Here is a 25,698-nt window from a genome sequence, read left to right as displayed (position 1 = left end):
TTTTTTTTGGACACTCAAGGGTTCCCGGGGGGTGTCTTAGGCTTAAAAATGGAAAAATTCTTGTCTAAAATTTTTTTACCACAGGCAACGCCGGGCTAGTAATCTTTATAATAAAACAAGACATTCATATATATATTGCTTATATCCGACCAAACGGCTGGACCGAATGGGCTGAATTTTTTTGTGGACACTCATGGGTGACCGGGGGTGTTAAAGGCTAAAGAAATTCAAAATATTTTTACTTCTTTTTAAAAAAAAAATTCCACGGGCAACGCCGGGCTCTCCAGCTAGTACTATATAAATCCCAGAAGGTCATCAATAGAGCCTTTTCCTTTGAAGGTGACCCTGTATCTTGATCAAACTGTAAGTATACATTTTTAAGCTGTTGATTACAATATTTTTGGACGCCTTGTTTTGTTAATAGATAAATATATATCTTAGGATGTTACTCTGAATTGAAAATTACTTACTAATTAGTTTACTCACTCATAAACATATTATTTACTCTTTTTATCCTATTTATTTACCCTTTTCATTCACTTAATTACTTTATAATCAATTATTCTTTTACAAATAAATTTACTCACTTTTTTATGATTTTTAAAAATTTTATTAACTTTTTTCTTTCGTCTTGTTAACTCGCTAGATTTTTAAATCAAACAAAATTGTATCTAAATAGATTTTATTCATACATATATAATAATTATATCTTCATGAAATGCAAATTTTTCTAAAATGTTTGAAACATAAAAGTGTCATTGTGTACAAAAATTTATAAAGAAATGCAAAATGTGAAAGATAAAAACTAATGTATAAAAGGGTAGAAAAATAGACATTTTTGCCGAATTGCTATCATATTGTTTATAATATAGAATAAAATGCTTTATTTTAAAAAAGGTTTTGTGGAAATGTAGAAAAATTTATCTGTACAGTAAAAAGCAAACATAACGTGATGCAAGTTCTATAAGGCACTTCTGGGACTGAATTTAATGTTGGAAAGGTCGCTGAACTATCTTCAGCCGGCTAAAATCCTGAATCACTGATTCAAATCCTCATGAATCTTAAACTTTGAATCGGTGATTCATAACTTTGAACCGATGGTAGGTAGTTTAGTGACCTAACTCATATTCAATAAATTCGTTAAATTCATTTCAAATATAATTTGAATGTACATTATTTATTATTTATTATGTACTGTACTGCACTACTGCTGTCCCAAGGATTTGTAGTAATCAGACAGTATCTTCCAGGCCTAGAAAATAATAATTATAATTAAGAATTATTATTTAATCTCCTCTACTTGCAAGTTGCAGCAACTGCATTAAAATAAAATAATGTTTGATGTAGTTGTAATGTGAATTAAAAAAAAACAATTCTAAAAACTTTAAATTGTTGAAAAATGTACGCGGGGGAAATGTTCGGAGGTGAATGAAACAACTTTAAATGTTTTTTTAGTTTCCTTATAATTTGACATTGCAGACATCTTGTTTTTTTAGTTTCCTTATAATTTGACATTGCAGACATCTTGTTGCAAGAAAAGTACGAACGATTATGTCTGAAGTTACCAATACCAATCTCAGTCTTACCCATAAAGGATAAGACTTTAATTACAGTGTGTAATTTTCTAAATATCTCGTTAAAAAATGCAAACCCCAATATATTTGTTGGCAAAAAGTGTCTTGCAGTTTGTTGGATTTATAAAAAAACAAAGTCAGTTTATTCACATTACTCTTTCTATATTTATTTATTTATATTTAACAATCTTCTCCGTAGTCGCACTCGCAACCTTAAAATCAAACTGAATTTCAGAAAGTAATTGAGTTTTCGCCACAGCCTCAAATTTGTTAATCCTAAATCTTTGCAACCTGATGGTTTACACCATAATTAAAATTTAAGACTATTTAATTTAACAGATAAAGATTACATTGTTTTAAATATATAAGGTCTACGACTTCGGGTTTCAAAGATAAAGGGATAAGATTATCAGAGTTCCTTTTCAACCCCCAAAAATTACTGAAAAGTACCGAGGGAGCCATGAATCCATCTGGAGGAAGTTCTCCAGACCTAGCGAGGGCTCGCATACGGGTTCCAGAGATAAAATCAAAATCTTCCTTCCGACGGGGATCAAAGAATGACATCGCTTTAGCCTGCAATTAATAAATACAATTATAAACTAAAGAGAGCGTAACCGTAATTTGAAGTGACCCTCCACGCAAAAATGGCAATGCCCGATTCACAACTGCATGATTTCCTTTAAAGCTTTGTTGTTAAGTATAAATTAGATATCAATGTTATAATTTTGTAAACCGAATTTCAATTGTGGTTTCTCTTATAGAAAACTGACTAAGTATCATTTTTAATCGGGATTTGTCATTTTTGCATGAATGTTCACTTTAAATTAAGGTTACAGTCTCCTTAATCATCATCTTTTATTGGTCCCAATGCTATAGACAAATGTTATATCTTTAATGTCTCGATGAAAATGAAAGATTGAAAATATAATTTTTAAAGATATTAAGAGAGTAAACTTTTATATTTTGATCAGTGTTTAAATACGATTCCATTGCATTCAAAGTTAACTAGAAAGGAATTAAGTTTTTGCCAAAGCTCAAATTTTTTAACCCCTTTATATTTACCAGTATATGGTGTAAACCTTTGATATTTCAAACTAACGCTGTTTGCTCTAACAGAATTTATATTTTGAAATGTCAAAGGTCTACGACATCTGGTTGCTAAGATATAGGGATTAGAAAATCAGAATTTGTGGCAAAATCTCAACTCAATTAGCAAAATTAGTATTAAACTTTACCTTCATATCATAAGCAGCAACTCTGAAGGGAATAATTTCAAGCTTTGATAATCCTGGAGCCATTCCTAGAACCTAGAATAAAATATTTCTAGATAATAGATTAAAACATTCCTAGAACCTAGATTAAAGTCTAAAGCATTAATAATTAGAACCTAGATCAAAACATTCCTAGAACCTAGATTAAAGAATTCCTAGAACCTAGATCAAAACATTTCTAGAATCTAGATCAGATGACCTATAAAATATTCATTTTAGGCCAACTGTTTTTTTTAATTCTGAACAAAATCTGAATATTATGAATCTTAAAGATTAATTGGTTTCAGAGAAAAATAAGTTAATGTACATTGATCAATGTATTTTGGGAATCAAAAAATGAATATTCCAAAATTTAACAAAAATTAGTTTAATTAGACAAATGTCCTCTTTTCTAAAGTTTTTTCTAGTATTTAGGAATTAGTAGTGCAACTCCTTACTTAAGGGATTTAATCGAAAACTTTATTGTTTCTTCTAAATCTGCATTAAACAAAAAAACATAATTTTCCAATTTTTGCCTTTTTTCATATTTAAATTTTTGACTTACTTTCCCGCCATGTGTTGCTTCATATAGATCCCGCTTCGGCGGTTCCGGATGCGGCATACCGGCAGGATCCCGTCCAACAATATAGAAGTTTGCGCCGGCATTCATTCGAGACTTGGCATGCCATTGTACCTCGGTAGGACCTAGAACAAGTTTTTTTGTTAGCTTTTTTGTGATGAATATCTAAATACAGTTGACCCTGTACATATAGATCATAGAGTAATTAAACGGAGAGGTAAAGCTAACCTCAGATGTACACAACCGACCTCCCTACTAATTAATTAATATGTTTACGTATCTAACACTGTATACAGTGTACACTTGTATATAGAGTGATCGTATTTCTTAGGCGGGTTTTATGAAATTGACAAATTTTTATATTTTCTTTCTTTATTTAAAGGGAATTCGAGGATGTTGATTGCAAACATTTGACAATTTCCAAATTTGTAGGTTTTCAATTTATTAGCTAAAAGTTCTGTCAAAAACTTTCTTATTTAAAATATTTTTATTCTGTCTTTTATTTAACTCTTCTTAAGAGGGGGGGGGGTGCTTTCCCCCCCCCCCATTGCCACCCCTAGTTGCACGCCTTTTACTCTGTTTTGGTATTTTGAAAAAAACTACATTTTACCACCCCAAAGAAATACGACAACTCTATATACAAGTGCACAATGTACGTAAACATATCTTGATGTATACAACCGACCACTCTATAGATTAATTAATAGGGAGGTCGGTTGTGTACATCTGAGGTTAGCTTTACCTCTTCGTTTCATTAATCTATGATGTAGATGTAGAGATGTACATGTAGATTGTAGACATGTACATGTAGATACATGATAAATGCAAATATAATAATTTTCCATAACTTATGATAATTATCATAATGAGTTAGAATTTTTTTCAAATATTTTTGAACATTTCTTGGAAGATATAAAAATGTCGTCTTTGATATTTAAAATTCTAGGAATGAATATTTTCAAAAATTACACTGGCATCAAATAAAAATTTTAAATATTATGAAAAATTATTTACTAAATACCTTTGAATGACCCGAATTAAATCCGGTATTGTAATATTTAAAGGATCAGTTTCAGATTTGACAAAATTATTTACGATTTGGTTTGAGGAGTTTCAGTGGAATAACGCAACTACGTAAGAGAGGTGGTGTTTGGGTATTTTTTTACTAATTACTTTCCTAGACTTTATAATTATTTATCTGCTGGTTTTGTACAGAAATATATTTAAAGCCACAAAGAAACTTTAAAAAATTAGAATTTTTTTCATCAAAAATTAGATTTTTTTCAAAAATCGAACTATTTTTCTTTTTTGTTTTAAATTCAATAAAAAAAGATTTCACGGGCAACGCCGGGCACTTTTATTTTAATAATAATATAAGAACTTTAAAGTGAACTGTCATCCTTAGAATATTAGAACATGGATCGAGTTTATCCTAAAAATCCAAGGAAGTACATTGACAGGAATTTGATGTACAATAGATTTTGATTAAAGAACTCTACGCTATTGGGTATGAAGGGTTTTCCAATCATTTTCTCCATATACGCAAAAGATAGCAAATACAATTAGGAGCTATCGATATCGATTCCGACCTTTTTACGGATTCAGCCTGAAAGCTGGACAACCAAAATTTTCTGTGGAACACGAAGTATTTAGCCTCAGTCATGATTTTAAGGACTTTTTAACTAACCTGCATACATCATAGGTGAAGGGAATATTGCTAGAACTGTAGAATCTTTATCCAGTACTCCATCCTCCATAATAGCTTGGTGCTGAGCCATTCTTATCTGAGAATAATAATAGTAGTAATAATAATATAATGATAAATATTAATAATAATAATCTTACATCTAGAGGCACATCATCATCTTTAGTCCAACCTCCAAGCGGATGAAGAAGTAAAACCGGTTTTTTGAATCCTCTCTCTAAACCACAGCTTCATTCGAACAATTTTCTTAAATCCATATTTTACCCATTGAATAATTTTGGGGAATTGCGTATTCCCCGGCCGTCAATTAGATTTCTAATAGAAAATAAACATTTTTACAGTTTTACTAGGAATAGTAATTTTTAAAAGTTAAATTCGTTGCATTTTTAGGGGATTTTTTTTCATTTTTAAATTAAATTTAAAAGGGAATCCACCATTTTGCATAGGAAATAAGCATTTTTAAAAGACGTAAATACACTTGATTAATTGATTGAAAGCTTGGTTCCTGTCAGCTGTCTCTTACAATCTGTCATGAGGAGCGCGTGCCCGTTATGAATAGGATTTCGGAGCTGGAAAGCGAACACGGCATCTGCGCCCATCTCACGGAACTTGTTGCGCAGCTGGGTTGGGGTCAACCTAACAGATACAATTAAAAAAAAGAATTGCATTTTGTTTTTATTCTAACATTTATTTACAGGATTTACATTTGGATACAATACACGGTACATAAACTAAATTAAAATGTACAGAAGATAAAATTGTTTTAAATCATAACTGCTTTTAATGAAGAATAATATTTTTTATTTCTAATACGTAATTGGATAAATTCGCCTTTCTCATACTTTCGCGTAGAATAAAAACTAGATGAAGTACATGGTTACAAATTCGTACCAGTCTGAAAATTGTTGCCTTCTCCTATAGTCTAGTTTGTAGCTTAATTACACTTGAATAAACTATATTTGAATATTGTGCTATATTTAAATTTTTGTTTGAATTGAAAGTGAATCAAGTGATTGAGTCTTAGCCACAAATACCAATTTTCTAATCCAGATGATTTAGACATTAAGATTGTTTGACATAACAGAAGTCATAGTTGAAATATCTAAGTTCTGCGACATTGGGTTGTAAAGATATAGGAATTTAAAAATAAAAGTTTGTGGCTAAGACTCAATTCCTTTAAGGCAGAAAAATGTTGAATGATTACCTATACTGATCCAGCCCATCGTTCCATTGTATTTTACCAAGAACCTCAATATCTCCCCCCGCCAACCAGTCCCCACCATCCATTATCATCTATATTTATAAATTTTATATACATATTAAACAAATATACTTTATTAAAGGGAATGTTCATCTATTTGAAATAAATGCAATCATTTCATTTAAATCTAATTTCCCGGGAATTTTTTTTTAAATTGGGCAAAATTCGTTGTTTTTCACATCATAATGCTAGGAAAAAGGGGCATTTACTTGTTTATTAATATTTAATGACCAAATTTATTTGTAATATTACTTAAATCAAATATTTAATGTATGAATGTCCTGAATCATGGTATTACCTTGATATATGGATGTCCTGAACTGGTTGTACCGAACTGCCTGGCACATCTCTCCTCCTTCCTATGTTCATAGAACTCCGGGTTCCTAAGAATAGCTCTGCACACTCCCTGGTAGCTCAGGGATATAGCTGGACAACCCTGTAGCCTTTCTTTATCCTAATAAATAGATCTGTATCATTGAAATGGAAAGTGACTTGAAATGTGTAATGTATACAGGCTCTTCCAGGAAGATATAAATAAATTAATGTTACTAGAGAAACGGTATCGTTCGAAAATGCACTGTCCTTTCTTTGTAAAATTTTAATTTACTGAACACAGATCAAAACCGAATTTTTGCCTTTTTTACAAAACGTCTTAACAGCAAGAATGCCTTCATAAAATTCATAAAAAGGAAAAATATTAAAACTATTTCTTGTATCTATACGATATACCTGTGTCTGCACTGGGAGTACTATAGGTATAGAAAGGTTAGTGGTTCCATGATCCAGTAAGCAGTTGAAATGCTGGCATTGAAGGAATTCCCTTTCCTTCATAAACCCAGAGAGAGGAGTAGCCCAACCCTCTCCTAGAACCTAGATAATAGTATCTAGTATTGAACCCGGAGAGTGGAGTAACCCAGCCCTCTCCTAGAACCTAGATAATAGATCCTAGAACATGGACAAGTATATATAGTTTCAAACCCAGATAGAGGAGAAATTATTTATAGTTATCAGTAATAGCCAAAATTTCAGTTAAACTGGGCGGAGCGCTACGGCCATCTGAAAGTTTGGAATTAATTATTTTATTATATTTTTTTAAGTTGCACACTTTAACGTTTAGGAGAGGGCACATCTTCTTCAAAAAATACGCCTAATCTAAATCAATTCTGACTGTAAACTGAAAATTCTGTTCATCAATCAAAATGTATTAGAGTCAATTATGATTTTGACAAGTTGACAACCCTACACTACTTGTATACAAATGAAATATGTATCTCGAACTGATTCATTTGAAGTTAAAGGAAAAGGATAAAGGAAGAACCCATGAAAATGTTTACCTGAACCCACTGAAGGTCTAACGTAGAGATCTCCAGCTGTGGGAGAGATTCAGCTTCCTTCTTTGCTTCTTCAAGAAGTTCAGGTGATACGGTCAAATCATTGACAATATCAACAGCATCTTGGTTCAGTATACCCTTGACAATAGATACAGTTAAATCAATCATGTATCAAAAGTTGATACAGTTAGATCAATCATGTATAAAAAGTGGGTACAGTTAGATCAATCATGAATCAAATGTGGATACAGTTAGATCAATCATGTATCAAAAGTGGATACAGTCAGATCAATCATGTATCAGTTTAATCAATCTGTATCAAATGTGGATACAGTTAGATCAATCATGTATAAAAAGTGGGTAAAGTTAGATCAATCATGTATCAAATGTGGGTACAGTTAGATCAATCATGTATCACAAGGGGAAACAGTTGGATCAATCGTGTATCAAAAGTGGATACAGTCAGATCAATCATCAATCTGTATCAAAAGAGGATACAGTTAGATCAATCATGTATCAAAAGTGGATATAGTTAGACTAATAATGTATCAAAATTGGATATCTTTAGATCAATCATGCATCAACACTGGATACAGTTAGATCAATAATGTATCAACACTGGATACAGTCAGATCATTTCCGGTATCAAGGATGGATACAGTTAGATCAATAATGTATCAACAGTGGATACAGTCAGATCATTTCCTGTATCACTTATTAGACAAATTCCTGAGTATGCTCCTGATTCTTTTGATTTTTTAATTTCATTTTCAAAGTTGTGTTCTCTTCAAGTTTTTTTTACATTGTTTCAATATTTACTGGAAACAGTTTTAAACCTAAACAATTTATCAAAACTTATAGAGGATACAATTTCAAATTATGAAAACTCCTTGAATGTGAAATTTTTTTTTTTGTAATTACAGAATTTGTTTACGTTTTCCATGAGAACTGTAACTATCTGCTGTACGCAAACATCCACATCATCAACAACAGTCTTGATCACAACCTGACAAAACAATTGATAAGAATCTGTTCATAAAGGAATTGAGTCTTTGGCACAAACTCAAATTTTCTAATCCTTATATCTAAAACGTTGGGTTGTAAGGATATAGGAATTAGAAAATCAAAGTTTGTGGCAAAGACTCAATTCCTTTGGACAAGGGGTTTTATCTCATACACAGGGTTACCCACAAAACAAACTTCAGAGACGACTGCAAGGGAATACATAATGTGTGTTTCCTTATATTAACAATTCCCTGCAACCTTAAATTTCTTTCTTTCTTTGCAACAACACATTACTTAAACAAAAAAGTTTTAGGTCGTCTTTACAGCCTGATCCATTGTTGTAACCCTGTAATTTTAACACAAGACAAAAAGGATATTAAAGGTATGACGTGTAGAGCCGACATTTCGACTCAAGTTTTTATTTTAAGAAAAAGGGAATATGATAGGCTTTATAAAATGCATAAAAAAGAGTGTTCAGTAATTTTAAGGATTATATTTACCTCAGGATTTGTTGGTTTTTCGTAGGGTTGATCAATTCCAGTAAATCCCTGAAAAGAATAGATATAATTTTTTAAGTTAAAAAAATTTACTTTTGATTAATAATATGAAAATCAATTTTTAAATCATAAAATTCTTATTATCACAAGTAAATTTGAAATTGCCCAAAATTTGAAGAATGAATACCTTGATGATCCCGGCCCTGGCTTTCTTGTAAAGCCCCTTCACGTCCCTTCTCTCACACTCCTCCAGGGGAGTATCAACGAAAACCTCGAAGAATGGAAGACCAACATCCTATTCATAATTCTTTATTCTACAATTTTATTTTCTCCTTTTTTCGCTATAACTACAACATTCATTTATCCTTTATTCCTACTTTACTTTATGAAGCTTACAGTACCCTCTTCATCTATTTAAGACACTATACTCCTTATACGTCCTGGAGCTCCTTGTAATCCTTCTATTCTTTGGAGCTCCCTATGGAGCTCCCTGTACCCTCTCTGCCTTATGGAGCTCCCTGTACCCCCTCTATCTTATGGAGCTCCCTGTACTTTCTCTGCCTTGTAGAGCTCCCTGTACCCCCCTCTATCTTATGTAGCTCCCTGTACCAATTCTACCTTATGGAGCTCTCTGTACCCCCTCTACCTTATGGAGCTCTCTGGCTAGCTCCCTGTCCTTGTTGTAGGGTGAGACGAAGGAGCAGAGCGCAATAACCCCGGAATCCGCGAACAGTTTTCCGACTTCAGCAACACGTCTGATATTCTCCTCTCTATCCTCAGGAGCAAACCCTAGGTTCTTGTTCAAACCCGTCCTAGAACAGGAAATGTTTTACGTACACATCCGGCTGTACAACACACACATTTTAAGTAAAAAAATCTGAGACGAGTCTTTATTTTGCAAAATATAAGATGTATTTTAAAAATATGAAAAAAAAAATTACTGAATTTGATTTCACCTAATATTATCTCCATCTAATCCATAGGCAGGAATACCACGTGCGACCAGGTATTCTTCAAGTGCAAATGCAATTGTCGTCTTCCCTGCTCCTGAGAGTCCAGTAAACCAGACAGTACACCCTCTACAATATATTCTCTATTTATTTACTAAAATTCTGAACGAAAATACGAAAATAAAGGCATTCTCTAATGAAAATTCCTGAATAAAGAAGAGAGCGTCAGTTAAGTTATAAGATAATGCCTCCAAAATTGGATCTTTTAAATTACACTCACACAGTCTTATTCAATTTGCTATATCAGACTTAAATTTGCCCTTTCATTCAACATTTGTAACCTTTGCTTTTTAGAATGCCACCAAATATTTTAATTTGCACCTAAATTTAATTTTTTACCCCTAAATGATATATAAATACAACCAACTTTAAAATATACAGCCCTATCTAAAATATGCCACTTAATTTATTTTGATAATGCTAAAAAATTGAGAAGTTTCGCTACCCTTAGTTTAAAAAAATGCCCCGTTATATATTTCAAATAGAAAATTTGATCCCAAAATAAAGATTTCAGATTTCCCATACACAAAATTCACCAAGCGGAAAAAAGCCACCCAAAATAAAATTTGCCCCAAAAACAAAGACTTGAGATTTCCACTTAAAAATGTTTCCCCACAAATAAAATTGCCCCTGAAATATAGTTTAAGATTTATTCCACACAAAATTTGCCCCAAACTGAATGAATGCCCCCAAGTATAAAAATGTTCCACAAAAATATCCTGGATTGGTAAGGTAGTTTTTTCATGGTGAGTATAATACACCTTTTTCTTGCCCCCCCCCCTGGAAATGTTTAGGGGTGGGAAAAAAAAATTCTAGCGCTACGCGCGAAATAATTGCCCTTTGCCACCCCCATTAGCTGAATGTCTAGTTGCGCGCCTGTAACCCAATAAAAACTATATTTTTCAGAGAGAGACTCAAAAATCAAATCTTTAGGGTTTTATTTAGGGTTTTATTTCTGAAGAGATATATATTCTTCAAAGTCTCATCCTTATTTGGTAACCCTGTATAACTTAAATCAAATAAATGGTACAACATTTTGGCAGAAATTTACAGCTTACATTTTGAAGTTGAACTATTCATAAAGTTAAGTAATATGACATAAAATCTTTAAAGTTCTTTGTGGCCGTAACCCTGTTTCCAACATTTTTGATAAAGAAATCGAGTTTTTGCCACAAACCCTGATTTTCTAATCCCTTCATCAATTTGCAAACCAATATTGTAGCCCAGATATTTCAAACATCGAATTCTGTTATAGATCCAATGATTTAAGTTTTTAAATATCAAATGTTTACACCATCAGGCTGAAAAGATATAGGATTAGAAAATTTAATTTTGTGGCAAAGGTTCAAATCTGTATCAGCGTTGCTTTATATGCTTATCAAAAATCATAAATCTAGAACCTGAACAAAATCTGAATATTGAAGAAACAAAATGACCACGGAGAATTGAAAAATAATTTTACCTAAACCCTGCTCCTTCATTACCAAGCACAGCTCCTCTCTTGTCTCGAGAAACAGTGTGTTTCTGAGCAAACACGTTGGTCGCCTTCTGAACATTCTAAACACACAATATAACACATAAGTTGCCTTCTGAACATTCTAAACACACAATATAACACATAAGTTGCCTTCTGAACATTCTAAACACACAATATTACACATTAGTTGCCTTCTCCACATTCTAAACACTCAATATTGCGCATTAGTTGCCTTCTGCACATTCTCAACATAAAATATAACACATTGGTTGCCTTCTGCCCATTCTAAACACACAATATTACACATTAGTTGCTTTCTGTATATTCTAAACACACAATATAGCACATTAGTTGCCTTTTACACATTCTAAACACACAATATAGCACATTAGTTGCCTTTTACACATTCTAAACACACAATATTACACATTAGTTGCTTTCTGTATATTCTAAGCACACAATTTAGCACATTAGTTGCCTTTTACACATTCTAAACACATAATATAGCACATAAGTTGCCTTCTGCATATTCTAAGCACACAATATAGCACATTAGTTGCCTTCTTTATATTCTAAACACACAATATAGCACATAAGTTGCTTTGTGCACATTCTAAGCATATAATATAGCACATTAGTTGCCTTCTACACATTCTAAACACACAATTTAACACATTAGTTGCCTTCTGCACATTCTAAACACACAATATTACACATTAGTAGCCTTCTGCACATTCTAAGCACACAATATAACACTTTAGTTGCCTTCCGCACATTCTAAGCATACAATGGAACACTTTAGTTGCCTTCCGCACATTTAAACACACAAGTTAACATATTAGTTGCCTTCAGTATATTCTAAAAACATAATATAGCACATTAGTTGCCTTCTACACATTCTCAACACACAATAAAGCACATAAGTTGCCTTATGCACATTCTAAACACGCAATATAACAAATTAATTGCCTTCAGTACATTCTAAGCACACAATATAACACATTAGTTGCCTTCTGCACATTCTAAACACACAATATAACACATTAGTTGCCTTCTGCACATTCTAAACACGCAATATAACAAATTAATTGCCTTCAGTACATTCTAAGCAAACAATATACCACATTTAGTCGCCTTTTACACATTCTAAGCACACAATATAACACATTTAGTCTCCTTTTACTCATTCTAAGCACACAACATATTACATTAGTTGCCTTCTGCACATTCTAAACACACAAAATAATACATTAGTCGCCTTCTGTATATTCTAAACAAACAATGTAGCACATAACTTGCCTTTTGCACATTATAAACACACATTTTAACACATTAGTTGCCTTTAGTACATTCTAAACACACACTATAGCACATAAGTTGCCTTCTGCACATTTTAAACACACAATATAGCACATTAGTTGCCTTCTGCACATTTTAAACACACAATTTAACACATTAGTTGCCTTCAGTACATTCCAACACACACAATAAAGCACATAAGTTGCCTTCTGCACATTCTAAACATACAATTTAACACATTAGTTGCCTTCAGTACATTCCAACACACACAATATAATACATTAGTCGCCTTTTGTATATTCTAAACATACAATAAAGAACCACTATAAAGATTGAAAAAGAGCAGTAAATATTAGAATTAGAAAGCAATTTGTGCATGGCATAGAACGACTTTAATAAAATATTTTACCAAAAGAAAATACAATTAGTTTAATTTTTGATTTGTAAACCTTACTCTTAGTTTGGATTGGATTGCCAATGACATTTTGTTATTTTTTCAGCCAGGCTATAACCGAGTCTAGGAATCTATGTAGATGTCTATGCGTCTACGGCCAGGTGTCTATGTGTCTATGGCCAGGTGTCTGTCTATATAGTCTATCTTCAATGATGAGACTACTTGTGATACTGAAGTAATGACTATCAATTATCCACTAATGAGGACACTTGAAGACTGCAGGTGGCGAAGGGGGGGGGGGTGGTTAGGGGGGTAACCAAGTAGAATATTTTAATTATCAAGGTTACAGGTGCATTATTTAAATAGAAAATAGTAATTAATCCTTGTCAGCCAACTCTACATTGATCCTTGTCAGCAACTCTACATATAAATAATCCATGTCAGCCAACTCCACATTAATCACTGCCAGCCAACTCTAAATTAATCCTTGTCAGCCAACTGTACATTAATACATAAAAAATCCTTGTCAACTAACTCAATACATATTTAATCCTTGTCAGCCAACTTTATGCGTAATTAATCCTTGTCAGCCAACTCTAAATTATTCCTTATTGCCCAATTATAAATCCTTGTCGGCAAACTCTACAGTCTATACATATTACTCCTACTTTTTGGGTATAGGTTAACCTCATCTACATGGGTAAGCTAACCTCGACATTACCATATTAGCTAAACATATATGTTTTGATTCAGCGAATAAAAGAGTGGACCAACTTAACAATTTTAGATTGATTTTTAATACTTTTTATGAACCCGGAAGAATCAAAGATTGCTGCAAACAACTTGAAACACGTAAAAATTTGTCTTATTGAATTCAACATTTTGAACATGTTGTTTTTAAAGAAATAATATGGAACTAACTCACCCAACCGTTTTTAAGCCAAGTATGTCTACCCCCCTTCTCCTTCTCCTCCTTCTCCTCCGCCCCCCGCACCTCGGAGATCATCATGCTGAAGATATTCTTCTACAGGGTGGGCGCCCAATTAAACACCCGGTTACATGGGAGGGGGGTTACAGAGACTCAAACAAGGCTATTGAAAGACGACATTAGGATTGCCTTGAATGATATTCTTTTATGAGTAGTTAGATATACAGGTGGAATTCTTCTAATGACTAAAGTATATTTCTTGAATGCTTTTCCTTCTGTGATCTACCTACTTTGTATCTTATACGAGTAAACAAATATTGAACGTTGATATAATTTTCATTTTATGTTATTCTTTGAAATCTAAACTAAGTTTTTTTCCGATAAATTTCAAAGATTAAAATTTAAGTCTTCTTTTAATTGTCATGATAATGTAGGTCAAATAATAATTGAAATTAAATTTGATTGGATAGTTTAAATTTTGAAGTTTTGTTCACAACCCAAGTAAGGAGAAGGAACGGGGTAGAGGATCTGGGTAGTGAAATAAAATATCAATAGACACCAATTCTAATTGGGTTGTTTAATATTAATTCCTTATTAGTAATATCCATTTTCCCCTCTTTGTGCCCTTTAGACTGTGTACTCTACAATCTACAAGGAGATAAATATGAGAATTTCTATAATTTTGTGAATTTTGTAAATATTGGTGTAAAGGAGTTTCGTCTAGGACTGTTACTTTAATTTGAAATATGTAAATATTACAATGATCTTACAATATACATATTTTCTAATTTCTTAATTCTAAGTTTCTTGTAGTGGTATATTTTTATATAAATTGTAAAAATTCTCAAATTTATTTTGCCTCTAACTCGCAGTGTATCCGAACAAGAGGTTCAACTGTAACTGTTAAGAAGATGGGACGTGAGGTAAAATTTCTCCAAGTCCTGGTCATAACACTGCCCTAACTTCAATATACCTGGGGCAAGGGAGGGGAAGGGGGAAGGAGGGGGATAAAGAGAGGGGGAAAATGTTAAGAATTTATAACTGGAAAATAATTTAAATCCTATTTTCTTCTCTAACAATAATTCAGAAATGTTTTTAACTCAAATATTATCAATCTCCTCCTCCATGTATTAAAAAAAAATTAGATTTAATGGGACTGTAAAGGAAAAATAAAAGGGGGTATAGGATGAAACCTGAGAATCTCAGGCGTTAAATAATACATATAAGACTTCTATCTGATGTTCCTGTCTCGAGAAATTATATAAAACTTTGTCAAATTTATACGAAAATTCGTATATATGCAATTTTGTATAAAAGTTGTAGAATTAAACAGATAATATTCAGCAAATATGAAACCAATCTGAAAACGATTATATCCCACAGGAAAATGAGAATCTCAGGTTTGCTCCTTTAAAAAAATTTTAATTTTGATTTTGCATTTGAATAGATATAATTGATAATATGATTACATCTAGTCTAGTAACGTATTACGTTACAATAACTTCAGCCAATGACATTGCAGTATCGTTGTCACGTGGTAAAGACGGAAATCACGTGACTGCACTTCCATTGGTTTAAGTACTGGTAATGTAACACGGACTATTCGGATTAAATGTAATAATATTATCAATTATATCTATTAAAAATGCAAAATAAAATTAAATATTTATATCAGGAGCAAACCTGAGATTCTCAGGTTTCTGTAGGACATAGTCTTTTTCCGATTGGTTTCGTATTTGCTGAATATGATCTGTTTAAACCTACAACTTTTATACAAAATTGCATATATATTAATTGCATAAATATCAATTTTCGTATACATTTGACACAGTTTTATATCCATTTCCCGAGACAGGAACATCAAATAGAAGTCTTATATGTATAGTTCAACGCCTGAGATTATCTGGTTTCATCCTACCCCCTTTCCTTTCTTTTACAGTCCTTTTAAACTTCAGTGGATAATAATCCCTAAGGATCCCTAAGGATATACTTTCAAAAAATTCTCACTGGAAAGAAGTTGGACTTCAGTCCAGTGGAAAAAATGTTCTTGCAAATTATTACCTATTTATTTTTGTATTGTTGTAAATCTATACTTATACTATATTTCTTGAAAATATATTTCACTATTCTATTTATGAAGTTGTGCGCGCGGAGCGCCGCAAATATTTAGTTATACAGTCTTTATATCCCAAAAAACTCTGGAATAGATAAGACGACTGAAATACTCAAGTTATGACTTTAAATAGTCCAATAAACATGAGAAACACAAAATGTGCAGCGAAAACAGGCCCATTTTCAAGCTACAGCTAAAAGTCACTTAATCATTACATAAATGGATTCACCGACATCGGGTCAAACGGCTGAAGGTAAAACGGTCAAAAAATGCGACAAAGGGTAAAACAACATAAAGTCAAAAAATTCGACAAACGGGCAAAATTTCATTTAAACTATTTTTGGTTAATTTGAACTATTTTTATGTTCATTAGAACTAATAGCCGCATCGCTTGGCCCTCTAGCCTGTCCTAACCACAGCGTTAGGCCCAGAAATTGTCTTAACCTAACCAAACCCTGAAATAATACACATTTTTGGTTAATTTGAACTATTTTTATGTTCATTTGAACCACTTGCCGCAGCGCTCGGCCCCCTATCCTGTCCTAGCCGCAGTGCTCGGCCCACAAATTTTCTTTACCTAACCAAACCCTGAAATAATACATAAAATTTTTTTTCCTATATTAACCCTTTGCCGCGTTTTTGACCGTTTGTCGTTTGACCCTGTGTCGTTCGACCCTTTGTCGTTTGAACCATGTTGGTGAACGCATAAATGTCGTCTTCCTCTTCCAGAGTTTTCTAATTATCACTGTAGATTTTTTTGTTGTTGAATTACAACTATTAGGAAAAATTATTGATTGTTGGGGAAAAACTTCGTGACTTTTAAGGAAAGTTGCATTCCCAAATTTATCTTTATCTTCCAACCTTCGTTTCCTACCTTCCTCTTCCATATTTTCCCTTCCATAAAAACCTTAAAGTTCCATAATTTTTCAAAATTTCATTCCCGCAGCTTAATCCTATACGAGTTGTTGGGTTTAAGAAACGGATTAAATTGAACTTTTTGTGAGAAGTTTTACTTCTTTAGGATTGAACATTGATTAGCTCTTTCCGTCTTTTTTTCAAAACTAATTTAAGTCTAGTTTAGGTCTTATCATTGTGTAATTTTTAAGCGTAGTTCAAGTCTTTTAAAGTCTTGTTAAAATATTTATTTACACTAAAAAGTCTATTGGTTTTATTTTTTATTATTTTTAAAAAACTCTTGAGCCTATATATTCTTTAGTCTATTAGGTAAAGTGTTTTGAAGCTCTTTTTAAAGGGACTGAAAAGGATAAATGAAAGGGGTATAGGATGAAACCTGAGAATCTCAGACGTTGAACGATACATATAAGATATACATATTCTTTATTTAGTGCAGTGCTGGTACAAAAATTTAAATGTATCAAAATTTTAAAGAATATTATGCATAATTTTTTTACGATAACAGAACACACTCTTCACAACCATAATTTTAACAATAAAACACTTACAGTGAAAAACAAAAATCTCTTAATCCGTAAATATTGCAATAATAGCAATTACAAATAGGTCATACAAAAAATTACAGGGTTACTATAATATATTCTAACTCGCACATTCAGTATAAAAAACGTAATACGTATTTGTAAAAATGTTAATCTTTAAATTAAAAAAAATTGTTTGACAACCTTTAGTAAATACATCTTGCAAAAACAATTTCCAGTTTTTTAAAGTGATGTTTTTAAAGGGATTGTACGCGTAATGTTTAAGTAACCCTTCATGCAAAGATGACAATGTCCGATTCACAACGGTACCTTTAAAAGCGTTGTCTGCTCAAGTATAAATAAGATATCCATGTTTATAGTTTTGAATATTTACATATGTGGTTTCTCTACAAAAGTGACTTACACATTTTTCGTCTTACCTTTGTAAAATTCTCACGGGGAATCCCCATTTTTCTGAAACTTAAAAAAATATTCTATTCCAACTTTTTCAAGCGATGCCACATCTTTATATAAATACTAGCTTTGGAACCCAGCTTTGTTTGGAAATCTAAAAATTCAAACACAAGCTAAGATATTTCCGTGGTTCTACCCAGTTCACCAATCAAAATTTGAGGCAAATCGGTCATAGGGGTTCATGATTTAAGATCGAACATGAAAACAAACACCAAGTTAAACATAGTTAAATAATATAAATATATATCATATTTTCATCGATTTGTTTATTTGCAACAATGGAAAATGGATTCTTAAAAACATTACTCTAGAAAACTAGAAATTGTTTTCATAATCTAATTGGAGTTTCAATTTTAAATTCAGACAAAGATGGTTAAAAATAAAATAACATAAAACATAAAATATAAAAAAGGAAAATTTTAGTTGCCAAAGTCCTGTTAGAATTCATTGTCGGTATTTTATTTAGGGTTAATTATTTGATAAAGAATTTCTTTCCCTTTGGTTAACGGGTTTAAATGGATTTTAAAGTTAAAAAATTCCTTCCCGCATTATAATCAGCCCTTGTAGCCTGGCCTTACAGGTGTATCAAATATTAAAACTAAAATATTAACTTAAAGATTAAGGGCACACCTGTAAACAGTTTTAAATACTAAAAAGATAATGAATATATTCCTTTCTAAAGGACTTATTTACATGATCCAAGGTCGTAACTTTTAAGTTTCTTATCCGTTAAGAAAGCCCTTATCCATATATTAAGTTAATTCTTTTGGGATGTTCCGGGATTTATTTCAAATAAAGCCAATAAAAGGATTTCAATCAAATTTAAAGTACATTTGAGGAGTTATTTCACTATTAATTAAGTAGTATTTCTAACTTGAAAATGAAGAAAAGCTATTTTTAAGCGAAGCTTTTCTCTGCAGTTTATTGGAACTGAACAATTCGGCCCCTCAAAAGAATTACATTTCATTGATAGAAAGAAAAAACTTTATTTCAGTTTAGTTTCAAGAAGATCCAGAGAAAATAGATTATGATGAAGAAAACGGTGTGTTGTAAGACTTTTGTTGGACTGTATCTTTTGTCTTATTATTTATTACAATATCTTTACATGCCAGATTCTGGACCGCTTGGGCACCTGGCAACACACTAAAAATGGTGTCTTGTGTCTTGTTTATGCATATACTGTATAAGCAAGCGCTGAGTAAACCTCTATATATGTGATATATGCATACATTGGTATTATACAAATCAGACGTTGAGCCTCGAAGACACCTATAATCCTGGATCAAAAACTTGTGCTTAAGCATATGCTTGTTTTATAGGAAGGAGACAAAAAAAACATCGAGACACCTCTCTTTATTTTATTAAATAAAGTATGGTTACACGGGTTACATTTACGCTTGTATTATTGGAATGAGACAATGAGAAATTAGACATTGAGATATTATGATATTAAGATATTGAGAAATATGTTTCATGGTTTAAATAAATTATACTTTCGCAAACATGGTTATTAGTTATTCTACAAATGAGGCTGTGAGTCACTAAGACACCTCTGTAATCTTTATTTCTAGATCAAAAAAGTTGTGAATAAAGCGCTTGCTTGTAGGAATGATTACGTTGAACAGTGTTAACGAATGTGAAAAAGCAGCCTAGGTTGTCGTCTTCCATTAACAATCAACAAATAACGAGAGTAATAGAGTAGAGAATTACACGCAGTAATACCGCGCAGAGATTTACATACATTGTGGCGTCATTATCATCGTGGTATTGGATAAATACAGCCGCCCACCCTCCTCCCATTCTCTATGTCTATCATTCAGAAGAGGGTTTAACACCCCTTATTCTCTCTGGGTCCTCAAGGGAGCTGCCAACAGGGCCGGTCAACCAAACTGACCGGCCCCGGATGGCAGCTTAAGGTGAAGGTCATAAAGGTTGACCGTATACCTGGAGACCGACACGTTGGGCCGGTCAGAACGGATTGACCAGCAAGCTTTGAAAGTAGGATACTTTAAGGCAGGCTGTCAAAGCAGCCACAGCTTGCTGGTCAGCATAGATTACAGGAGGACCTTACAGGTTGCAGAGTAGGATCACCCTTCTTAGTTAGCCGGAAATAGTCACATACAGGCTTATGAGAAGAGAGGACAGAGTACCGGAACCTTTGAATTTAGGAATACGACAAAAAGGTAGGGCTTTTTTAGCATATGTTTACACAATACGCGTGCTTATACATACAATATGCATAAAGAAGACACAAGACAGCATTTTAGTGTCTTGACAGATGGATCATAAAATTGTGATTTCGCTTACACTTGTATTACTGTGCTTGCTTATGCATATATGGCATACTTTAGAGGTTTAATCAGCATTAGTATACATATGCTTATATATACAATATGCATAAAGAAGACACAAGATTAGTGTCTTGTCAGATGGATCATAAAATTGTGTTTACGCTTACACTGGTATTACTGGGCTCACTTATATATGCATATATCACATACTTTAGAGGTTTATTCAGCGCTTGCTTATACAGTATGCATAAACAAGACACAAGACACCATTTTAGTGTCTTATCAGGTGCACACAGGCCCTAGCAGACCACAATCTGGAACTTCCTCATCGTTTTAGATTGTTTTCAGTTTTTTTTGCAGATATTTTTTTTTAGAATTAAAATTTAGCAAAGTTTAAAAAAGCTTGTGTTTCCATAATTGTGTATTTTAAAATTCGGATTTTCATACACTAAAAATGTTGACCATGACGAACGTGTAAGAATGATCTTTTAAAAAAATTTTAGATAAAAAATTGTAAAGTTTACTCAAAACAAAAAAGAAGTTTTAAATGCTGGGACACCAATCAACGTTTTGTCCATGTGGAGGGAAAACTCCGGTTAAATTGAAGTACCAGGCAGACTTTTAAACAGCTAAAGTTTTACAGTATATACACATGCTAAGGAAAATTACATTAAAATAGATTTATATAAATATTAGAATGTTTTTGTTACAACAACTGATTAATTAGGAACAACAAAAAAGTAAGAAACAGCTAATCTTGAAATTGAGTTTCATATTGTTATCAATAAATTTATATATATTTTTAATAATACAATATCAATATCTATCTTTAATTCATATATATATATATAATATGTGTACACTGTATATTGTATATGTGTAAACTATATATTGTGAATGTGTACACTTCATATTGTATATGTGTACACTATATAATGCATATGTGTCCACTGTATATTGTATATGTGCACACAATTTATTGTTTATGTGTACACTATATATTGTATATATTGTATTTGTATATGTGTACGCAATACATTGTATCAGTGTACACTGTATTTTCTATATGTCTACACTATAAATTATATATGTGTATACTGTATACTGTATATATCTGTACACTATATATTGTAAATCTGTACACTATATATTGTATATCTGTACACTATATATTGTATATGTGTACGCTATATATTGTATATCTGTACACTATATATTGTATATCTGTACGCTATATATTGTATATCTGTACACTATATATTGTATATCTGTACACTATATATTGTATATGTGTACGCTATATATTGTATATCTATACACTATATATTGTATATCTGTACGCTATATATTGTATATCTGTACACTATATATTGTATATGTGTACACTATATATTGTATATCTTTACACTATATATTGTATATCTGTACACTATATATTGTATAAGTGTACACTATTTATTGTTTATCTGTACACTATATATTGTATAAGTGTACACTATATATTGTATATGTGTACACTTTACATTGTATATGTGTACACTATATTTTGTATAAGCGTACACTTGTGTGTAAATAACAGGGTTGATTGCTGCCTAACTGGTGGCTGTAATGTTCACTAACTAAATTTCACTTCTTCTTATTCAATTCATACAACACAACTGTTTTGTGTAAGAATGTTCTCAATTCGTTAGAGTTATCAATCTAGGGTAAACCCTCATCACTAATTATCTAAATTAAATTTTGACCATTACTAATATGTAAAGATATGCCGTAAAAAATTAAAAAATTTGAATTTTCAGGGCATTTAATTTACAGGGTTTCTCGCCAAGGATGAGACTTCAGAGACAACTGTAGGTAATTTCTTTAATATTTTTTCTTACATTTTTCTTCTTTGCCAAATCATCGATGGTATTCAGGGGGGATGATAGTTTTCTACCTGTGTGCTCAGTTAGCTGTACTGTACACTTACAACTGTTCACTATTATTGATATACTATAGGTTAGGCCAGTGTCTACTTATTATAAACAAATATGCAGTACGCTCTCGGTATAGTTTATGGCCTATAAAATTAGTAAAGGATTAGCGTATATCATCACTCTATATACTATGACCTCGTTGATGGTATTACTATGGGACTATTTCAGATAGCCAGAGAGTACCAAATTTATTCTTCAACGGTTGAATTTTAGGCCGTTATTATTTGTGAGACCCCTGTAAATCAATGTTAAATTAGAGACAAAGTTATCACATGATAAAATTAATATTTTTATATATCTTTTATCTTTATTTAGGAGAAAAACTAAGACTTACTAAACTTTGGCACTAATAACGTTCCTGAGAAAAAAATCCTTGAAAAAAAATCCTATCATTTTGAGACTTTTTACAAAAACGAACTCGGAAAAAAGTCCTGTTACAGTGTAAAATGCATGGGAAAAAAGGATGCTTACAACCATGGAAAAGACGGGGCTTGATATTATAAACACCCCTGCAAGTGTGTATACAGGGGGGGAGGCAAGGGGGCAGTGCCTCCCTCTAGACCTGTAAAATCAGAGCTACCACACTTTTCAAAACCTAAACGGAAGAGTGAAGAACATTAAAAAAAAGTAGTTTGCTGTTCAGAATTGGGGGGTTTTGAAAAAAAATAAAATAAAGTTTTTTAGCCAATGAACCCATGATTTTCCTAAAATTATCAGCCTATTCGGTTCAGCCGTTTGGCCAGCNAGATAGATAGATAGATAGATAGATATATAGATAGATAGATAGATAGATAGATAGATAGATAGATAAAAAGATATATAAATATATGTGGATAATATTAATATAAGTAGATTTGATTTGAAGGCTGTAAATGGAAATAGATCGAAATCAATTTAGTTTAGGGGCATAAAGTTTCGCAGTGCTAAAAATCTAGGCGATATCTCAATTGAAACGACTCGATGTTAAGGTATCATGGAGGTGTATTGATAGAGATTTAGATTAAATGAATTGAGTTAAGGTTTAAATATTTTAATTTTAACCCTGAGTACATTATGAAATGTGTAATATATAACACACCCCTTACAATACATAATCCTTTATGAAAGGAGGGATTTACACCCCCCCCCCTCCCTCCTCCCTCCTTCTAAGCCTCTTCAGCCTCAATATCATCCCAATATATGTACATAATCTTTGGTCAAATAACTTTATTTTTAAACTTATATTTCCTCTAATTATTCACTCCGTATCCTCTCTCTCTCTACAATATTTAAAACTTATAAATATTAGATTGTACAACTTTCATCCATTGTTGAGCAAAATAATGTTGGAGCATGTAAAGTTATTAATCTATATATATAAAGTTGTAATCTCTGTTTGTCTGTTTGTTTGTTTGTTTTTCTGATCATAACCAGGAACCCCTGGACCGATTTGCCTAAAATTTTGATTGGGGAACTCGGGAGACCGACGGAAATGTTCTTAGCTTGGTTTTGAGATTCTAAGTTGAGAGTGGTTCGACTTAAATAGCAAAAATTTAGTTTCCCGGTAAAATAGTTCAAGTGTGCAGGGTAAACAGCGGGAGTAACGTTTAGTAACCTGGGCAGCGCTGGGTTCCCAAGCTAGTAACAGCATAAGATTTCTCAGATTTTCCTGTTTTCATTGGTAGACTTTTAAAAAATCTTTTTTTAAGGAAAAACTTTTAATTTACTATAGTCCAGCATTCTTTCACGTTGGTCACGTGATCGAGGTTCATCAAAATCGGTAAAGCCGTTAAAAGACACTTAACCCAAATTAATCTATTCATGAATTAGATAAATATTTTTCAGTTTAAATTTAGAATAATTCCAAGACAATATGAATATATAAAGGTAACAGTTTACCATGACCCCCGTATGAGAAGGGGGGGGGGGGATTCGATGAGGTAAATAACAATATTGTCCAATCCGAATCTTTTAATTTTGACCCGGATCCAGGATCTTTATTGTTTTTAAAATCACCGTCGACATCTTAATTAGCCACCTTGTTAATTAGATCCATCATTTAATCCCTTAATTAATATTAATTGTCGCACTCCCATCCTTGTTTTCAAATGACGCAAATAGAAATATTAAATTTGAAAATTATCTTCAAATAATCAGCGCTGCTGACGTACAAAAGTTTCATAGAATAAATTAGAAAATTAGGATGATACAGTTTCAGAATTATTCATAGTTATCCCCCAAAAAACAGCAAGCATTGGATCATCTTTATCCTTCAGAAACAGCAAGCATTCAACTTTATCCTTCATAAACAGCAAGCATTCATCTTTATCCTTCATAAACAGCAAGCATTCATCTTTATTCTTCAGAAACAGCAAGCATTGATCTTTATCCTTTAGAAACAGCAAGCATTTATCTTTATCCTTCAGAAACAGCAAGCATTCATCTTTAACCTTCAGAAACAGCAAGCATTCATCTTTATCCTTCAGAAACAGCAAGCATTTATCTTTATCCTTCAGAAACAGCAAGCATTCATCTTTATCCTTCAGAAACAGCAAGCATTTATCTTTATCCTTCAGAAACAGCAAGCATTCATCTTTATCCTTTAGAAACAGCAAGCATTCATCCTTATCCCTCAGAAACAGCAACCATGCATCTTTATTCTCCAAAAAAAAGCAAGAATTCATCAATTTATCTTCCGAATAAACAGCAAGCATTCATCTTTATTCTCCAGAAACAGTAAGCATTCATCTTTATCCTCCAAGAAACAGCAATCATTCATCTTTATCTTCAAAAAACAGCATGCATTCATCTTTATTCTCCAACAGCAAGAATTCATCAATTTATCTTCCAAAGAACAGCAAGCATTCATTTTTATCTTCAAAAAACAGCATGCATTCATCTTTATTCTCCAACAGCAAGAATTCATCAATTTATCTTCCAAAGAACAGCAAGCATTCATTTTTATCTTCCAAAAACAGCAAGCATTCATCTTTATTCTCAAAAAAACAGCAAGCATTCATCAGCTTATCTTTCAAAGAACAGCAAGCATTCATCTTTATCTTCCAAAAACAGCAAGCATTCATCTTCATGGGGTGTAACCGTGTACTACAATTTAAAA

The 25,698-nt window shown here is 32.3% G+C and overlaps 1 protein-coding gene across 4 annotated transcripts; it reads right to left on the bottom strand.

Annotated features, from left to right (window-relative positions):
* Window positions 1-668: 668 nt before the first annotated feature.
* Window positions 669-18,363, bottom strand: LOC111711590 (bifunctional 3'-phosphoadenosine 5'-phosphosulfate synthase). 4 transcript variants are annotated; one of them, XM_023485980.1, is made up of 19 exons: window positions 14,902-14,959; window positions 14,309-14,407; window positions 11,676-11,770; window positions 10,160-10,282; window positions 9,850-10,015; window positions 9,391-9,498; window positions 9,207-9,254; window positions 8,636-8,707; window positions 7,705-7,839; window positions 7,100-7,240; window positions 6,669-6,824; window positions 6,314-6,402; window positions 5,615-5,745; window positions 5,250-5,326; window positions 5,092-5,188; window positions 3,390-3,529; window positions 2,810-2,881; window positions 2,025-2,147; window positions 669-1,252 (listed from the first exon to the last, which is right to left on the bottom strand). In XM_023485980.1, the coding sequence occupies exons 1-19, from the start codon at window positions 14,917-14,919 to the stop codon at window positions 1,205-1,207; spliced, it is 1,938 nt and encodes a 645-aa protein (XP_023341748.1). In that variant the 5' UTR covers window positions 14,920-14,959; the 3' UTR covers window positions 669-1,204. The 4 variants fall into 4 exon arrangements, with proteins under 4 accessions (XP_023341748.1, XP_023341750.1, XP_023341749.1 ...); XM_023485982.1 differs by lacking the exons at window positions 14,309-14,407; window positions 14,902-14,959 and adding an exon at window positions 18,301-18,363; XM_023485981.1 differs by lacking the exon at window positions 14,902-14,959 and having other exon boundaries at window positions 14,309-14,409.
* Window positions 18,364-25,698: the final 7,335 nt, after the last annotated feature.

The sequence above is a fragment of the Eurytemora carolleeae genome, unplaced genomic scaffold (genome assembly GCF_000591075.1).
Source record: "Eurytemora carolleeae unplaced genomic scaffold, Eaff_2.0 scaffold184, whole genome shotgun sequence".
Taxonomy (NCBI): Eukaryota; Metazoa; Arthropoda; class Copepoda; order Calanoida; family Temoridae; genus Eurytemora; species Eurytemora carolleeae.
The sequence above is the reverse complement of the archived record's forward strand: the minus strand, read 5'-3'. Positions and strand labels throughout refer to the sequence as shown.

Coding starts and splice junctions, on each gene's coding strand:
- LOC111711590 (XM_023485980.1), bottom strand. Junction 10,016..10,159: donor TTAGATGGAGATAATATTAG/GTGAAATCAAAT, acceptor TTCCTGTTCTAG/GACGGGTTTGAACAAGAACC. Junction 7,241..7,704: donor TAGACCTTCAGTGGGTTCAG/GTAAACATTTTC, acceptor ACTATTATCTAG/GTTCTAGGAGAGGGTTGGGC.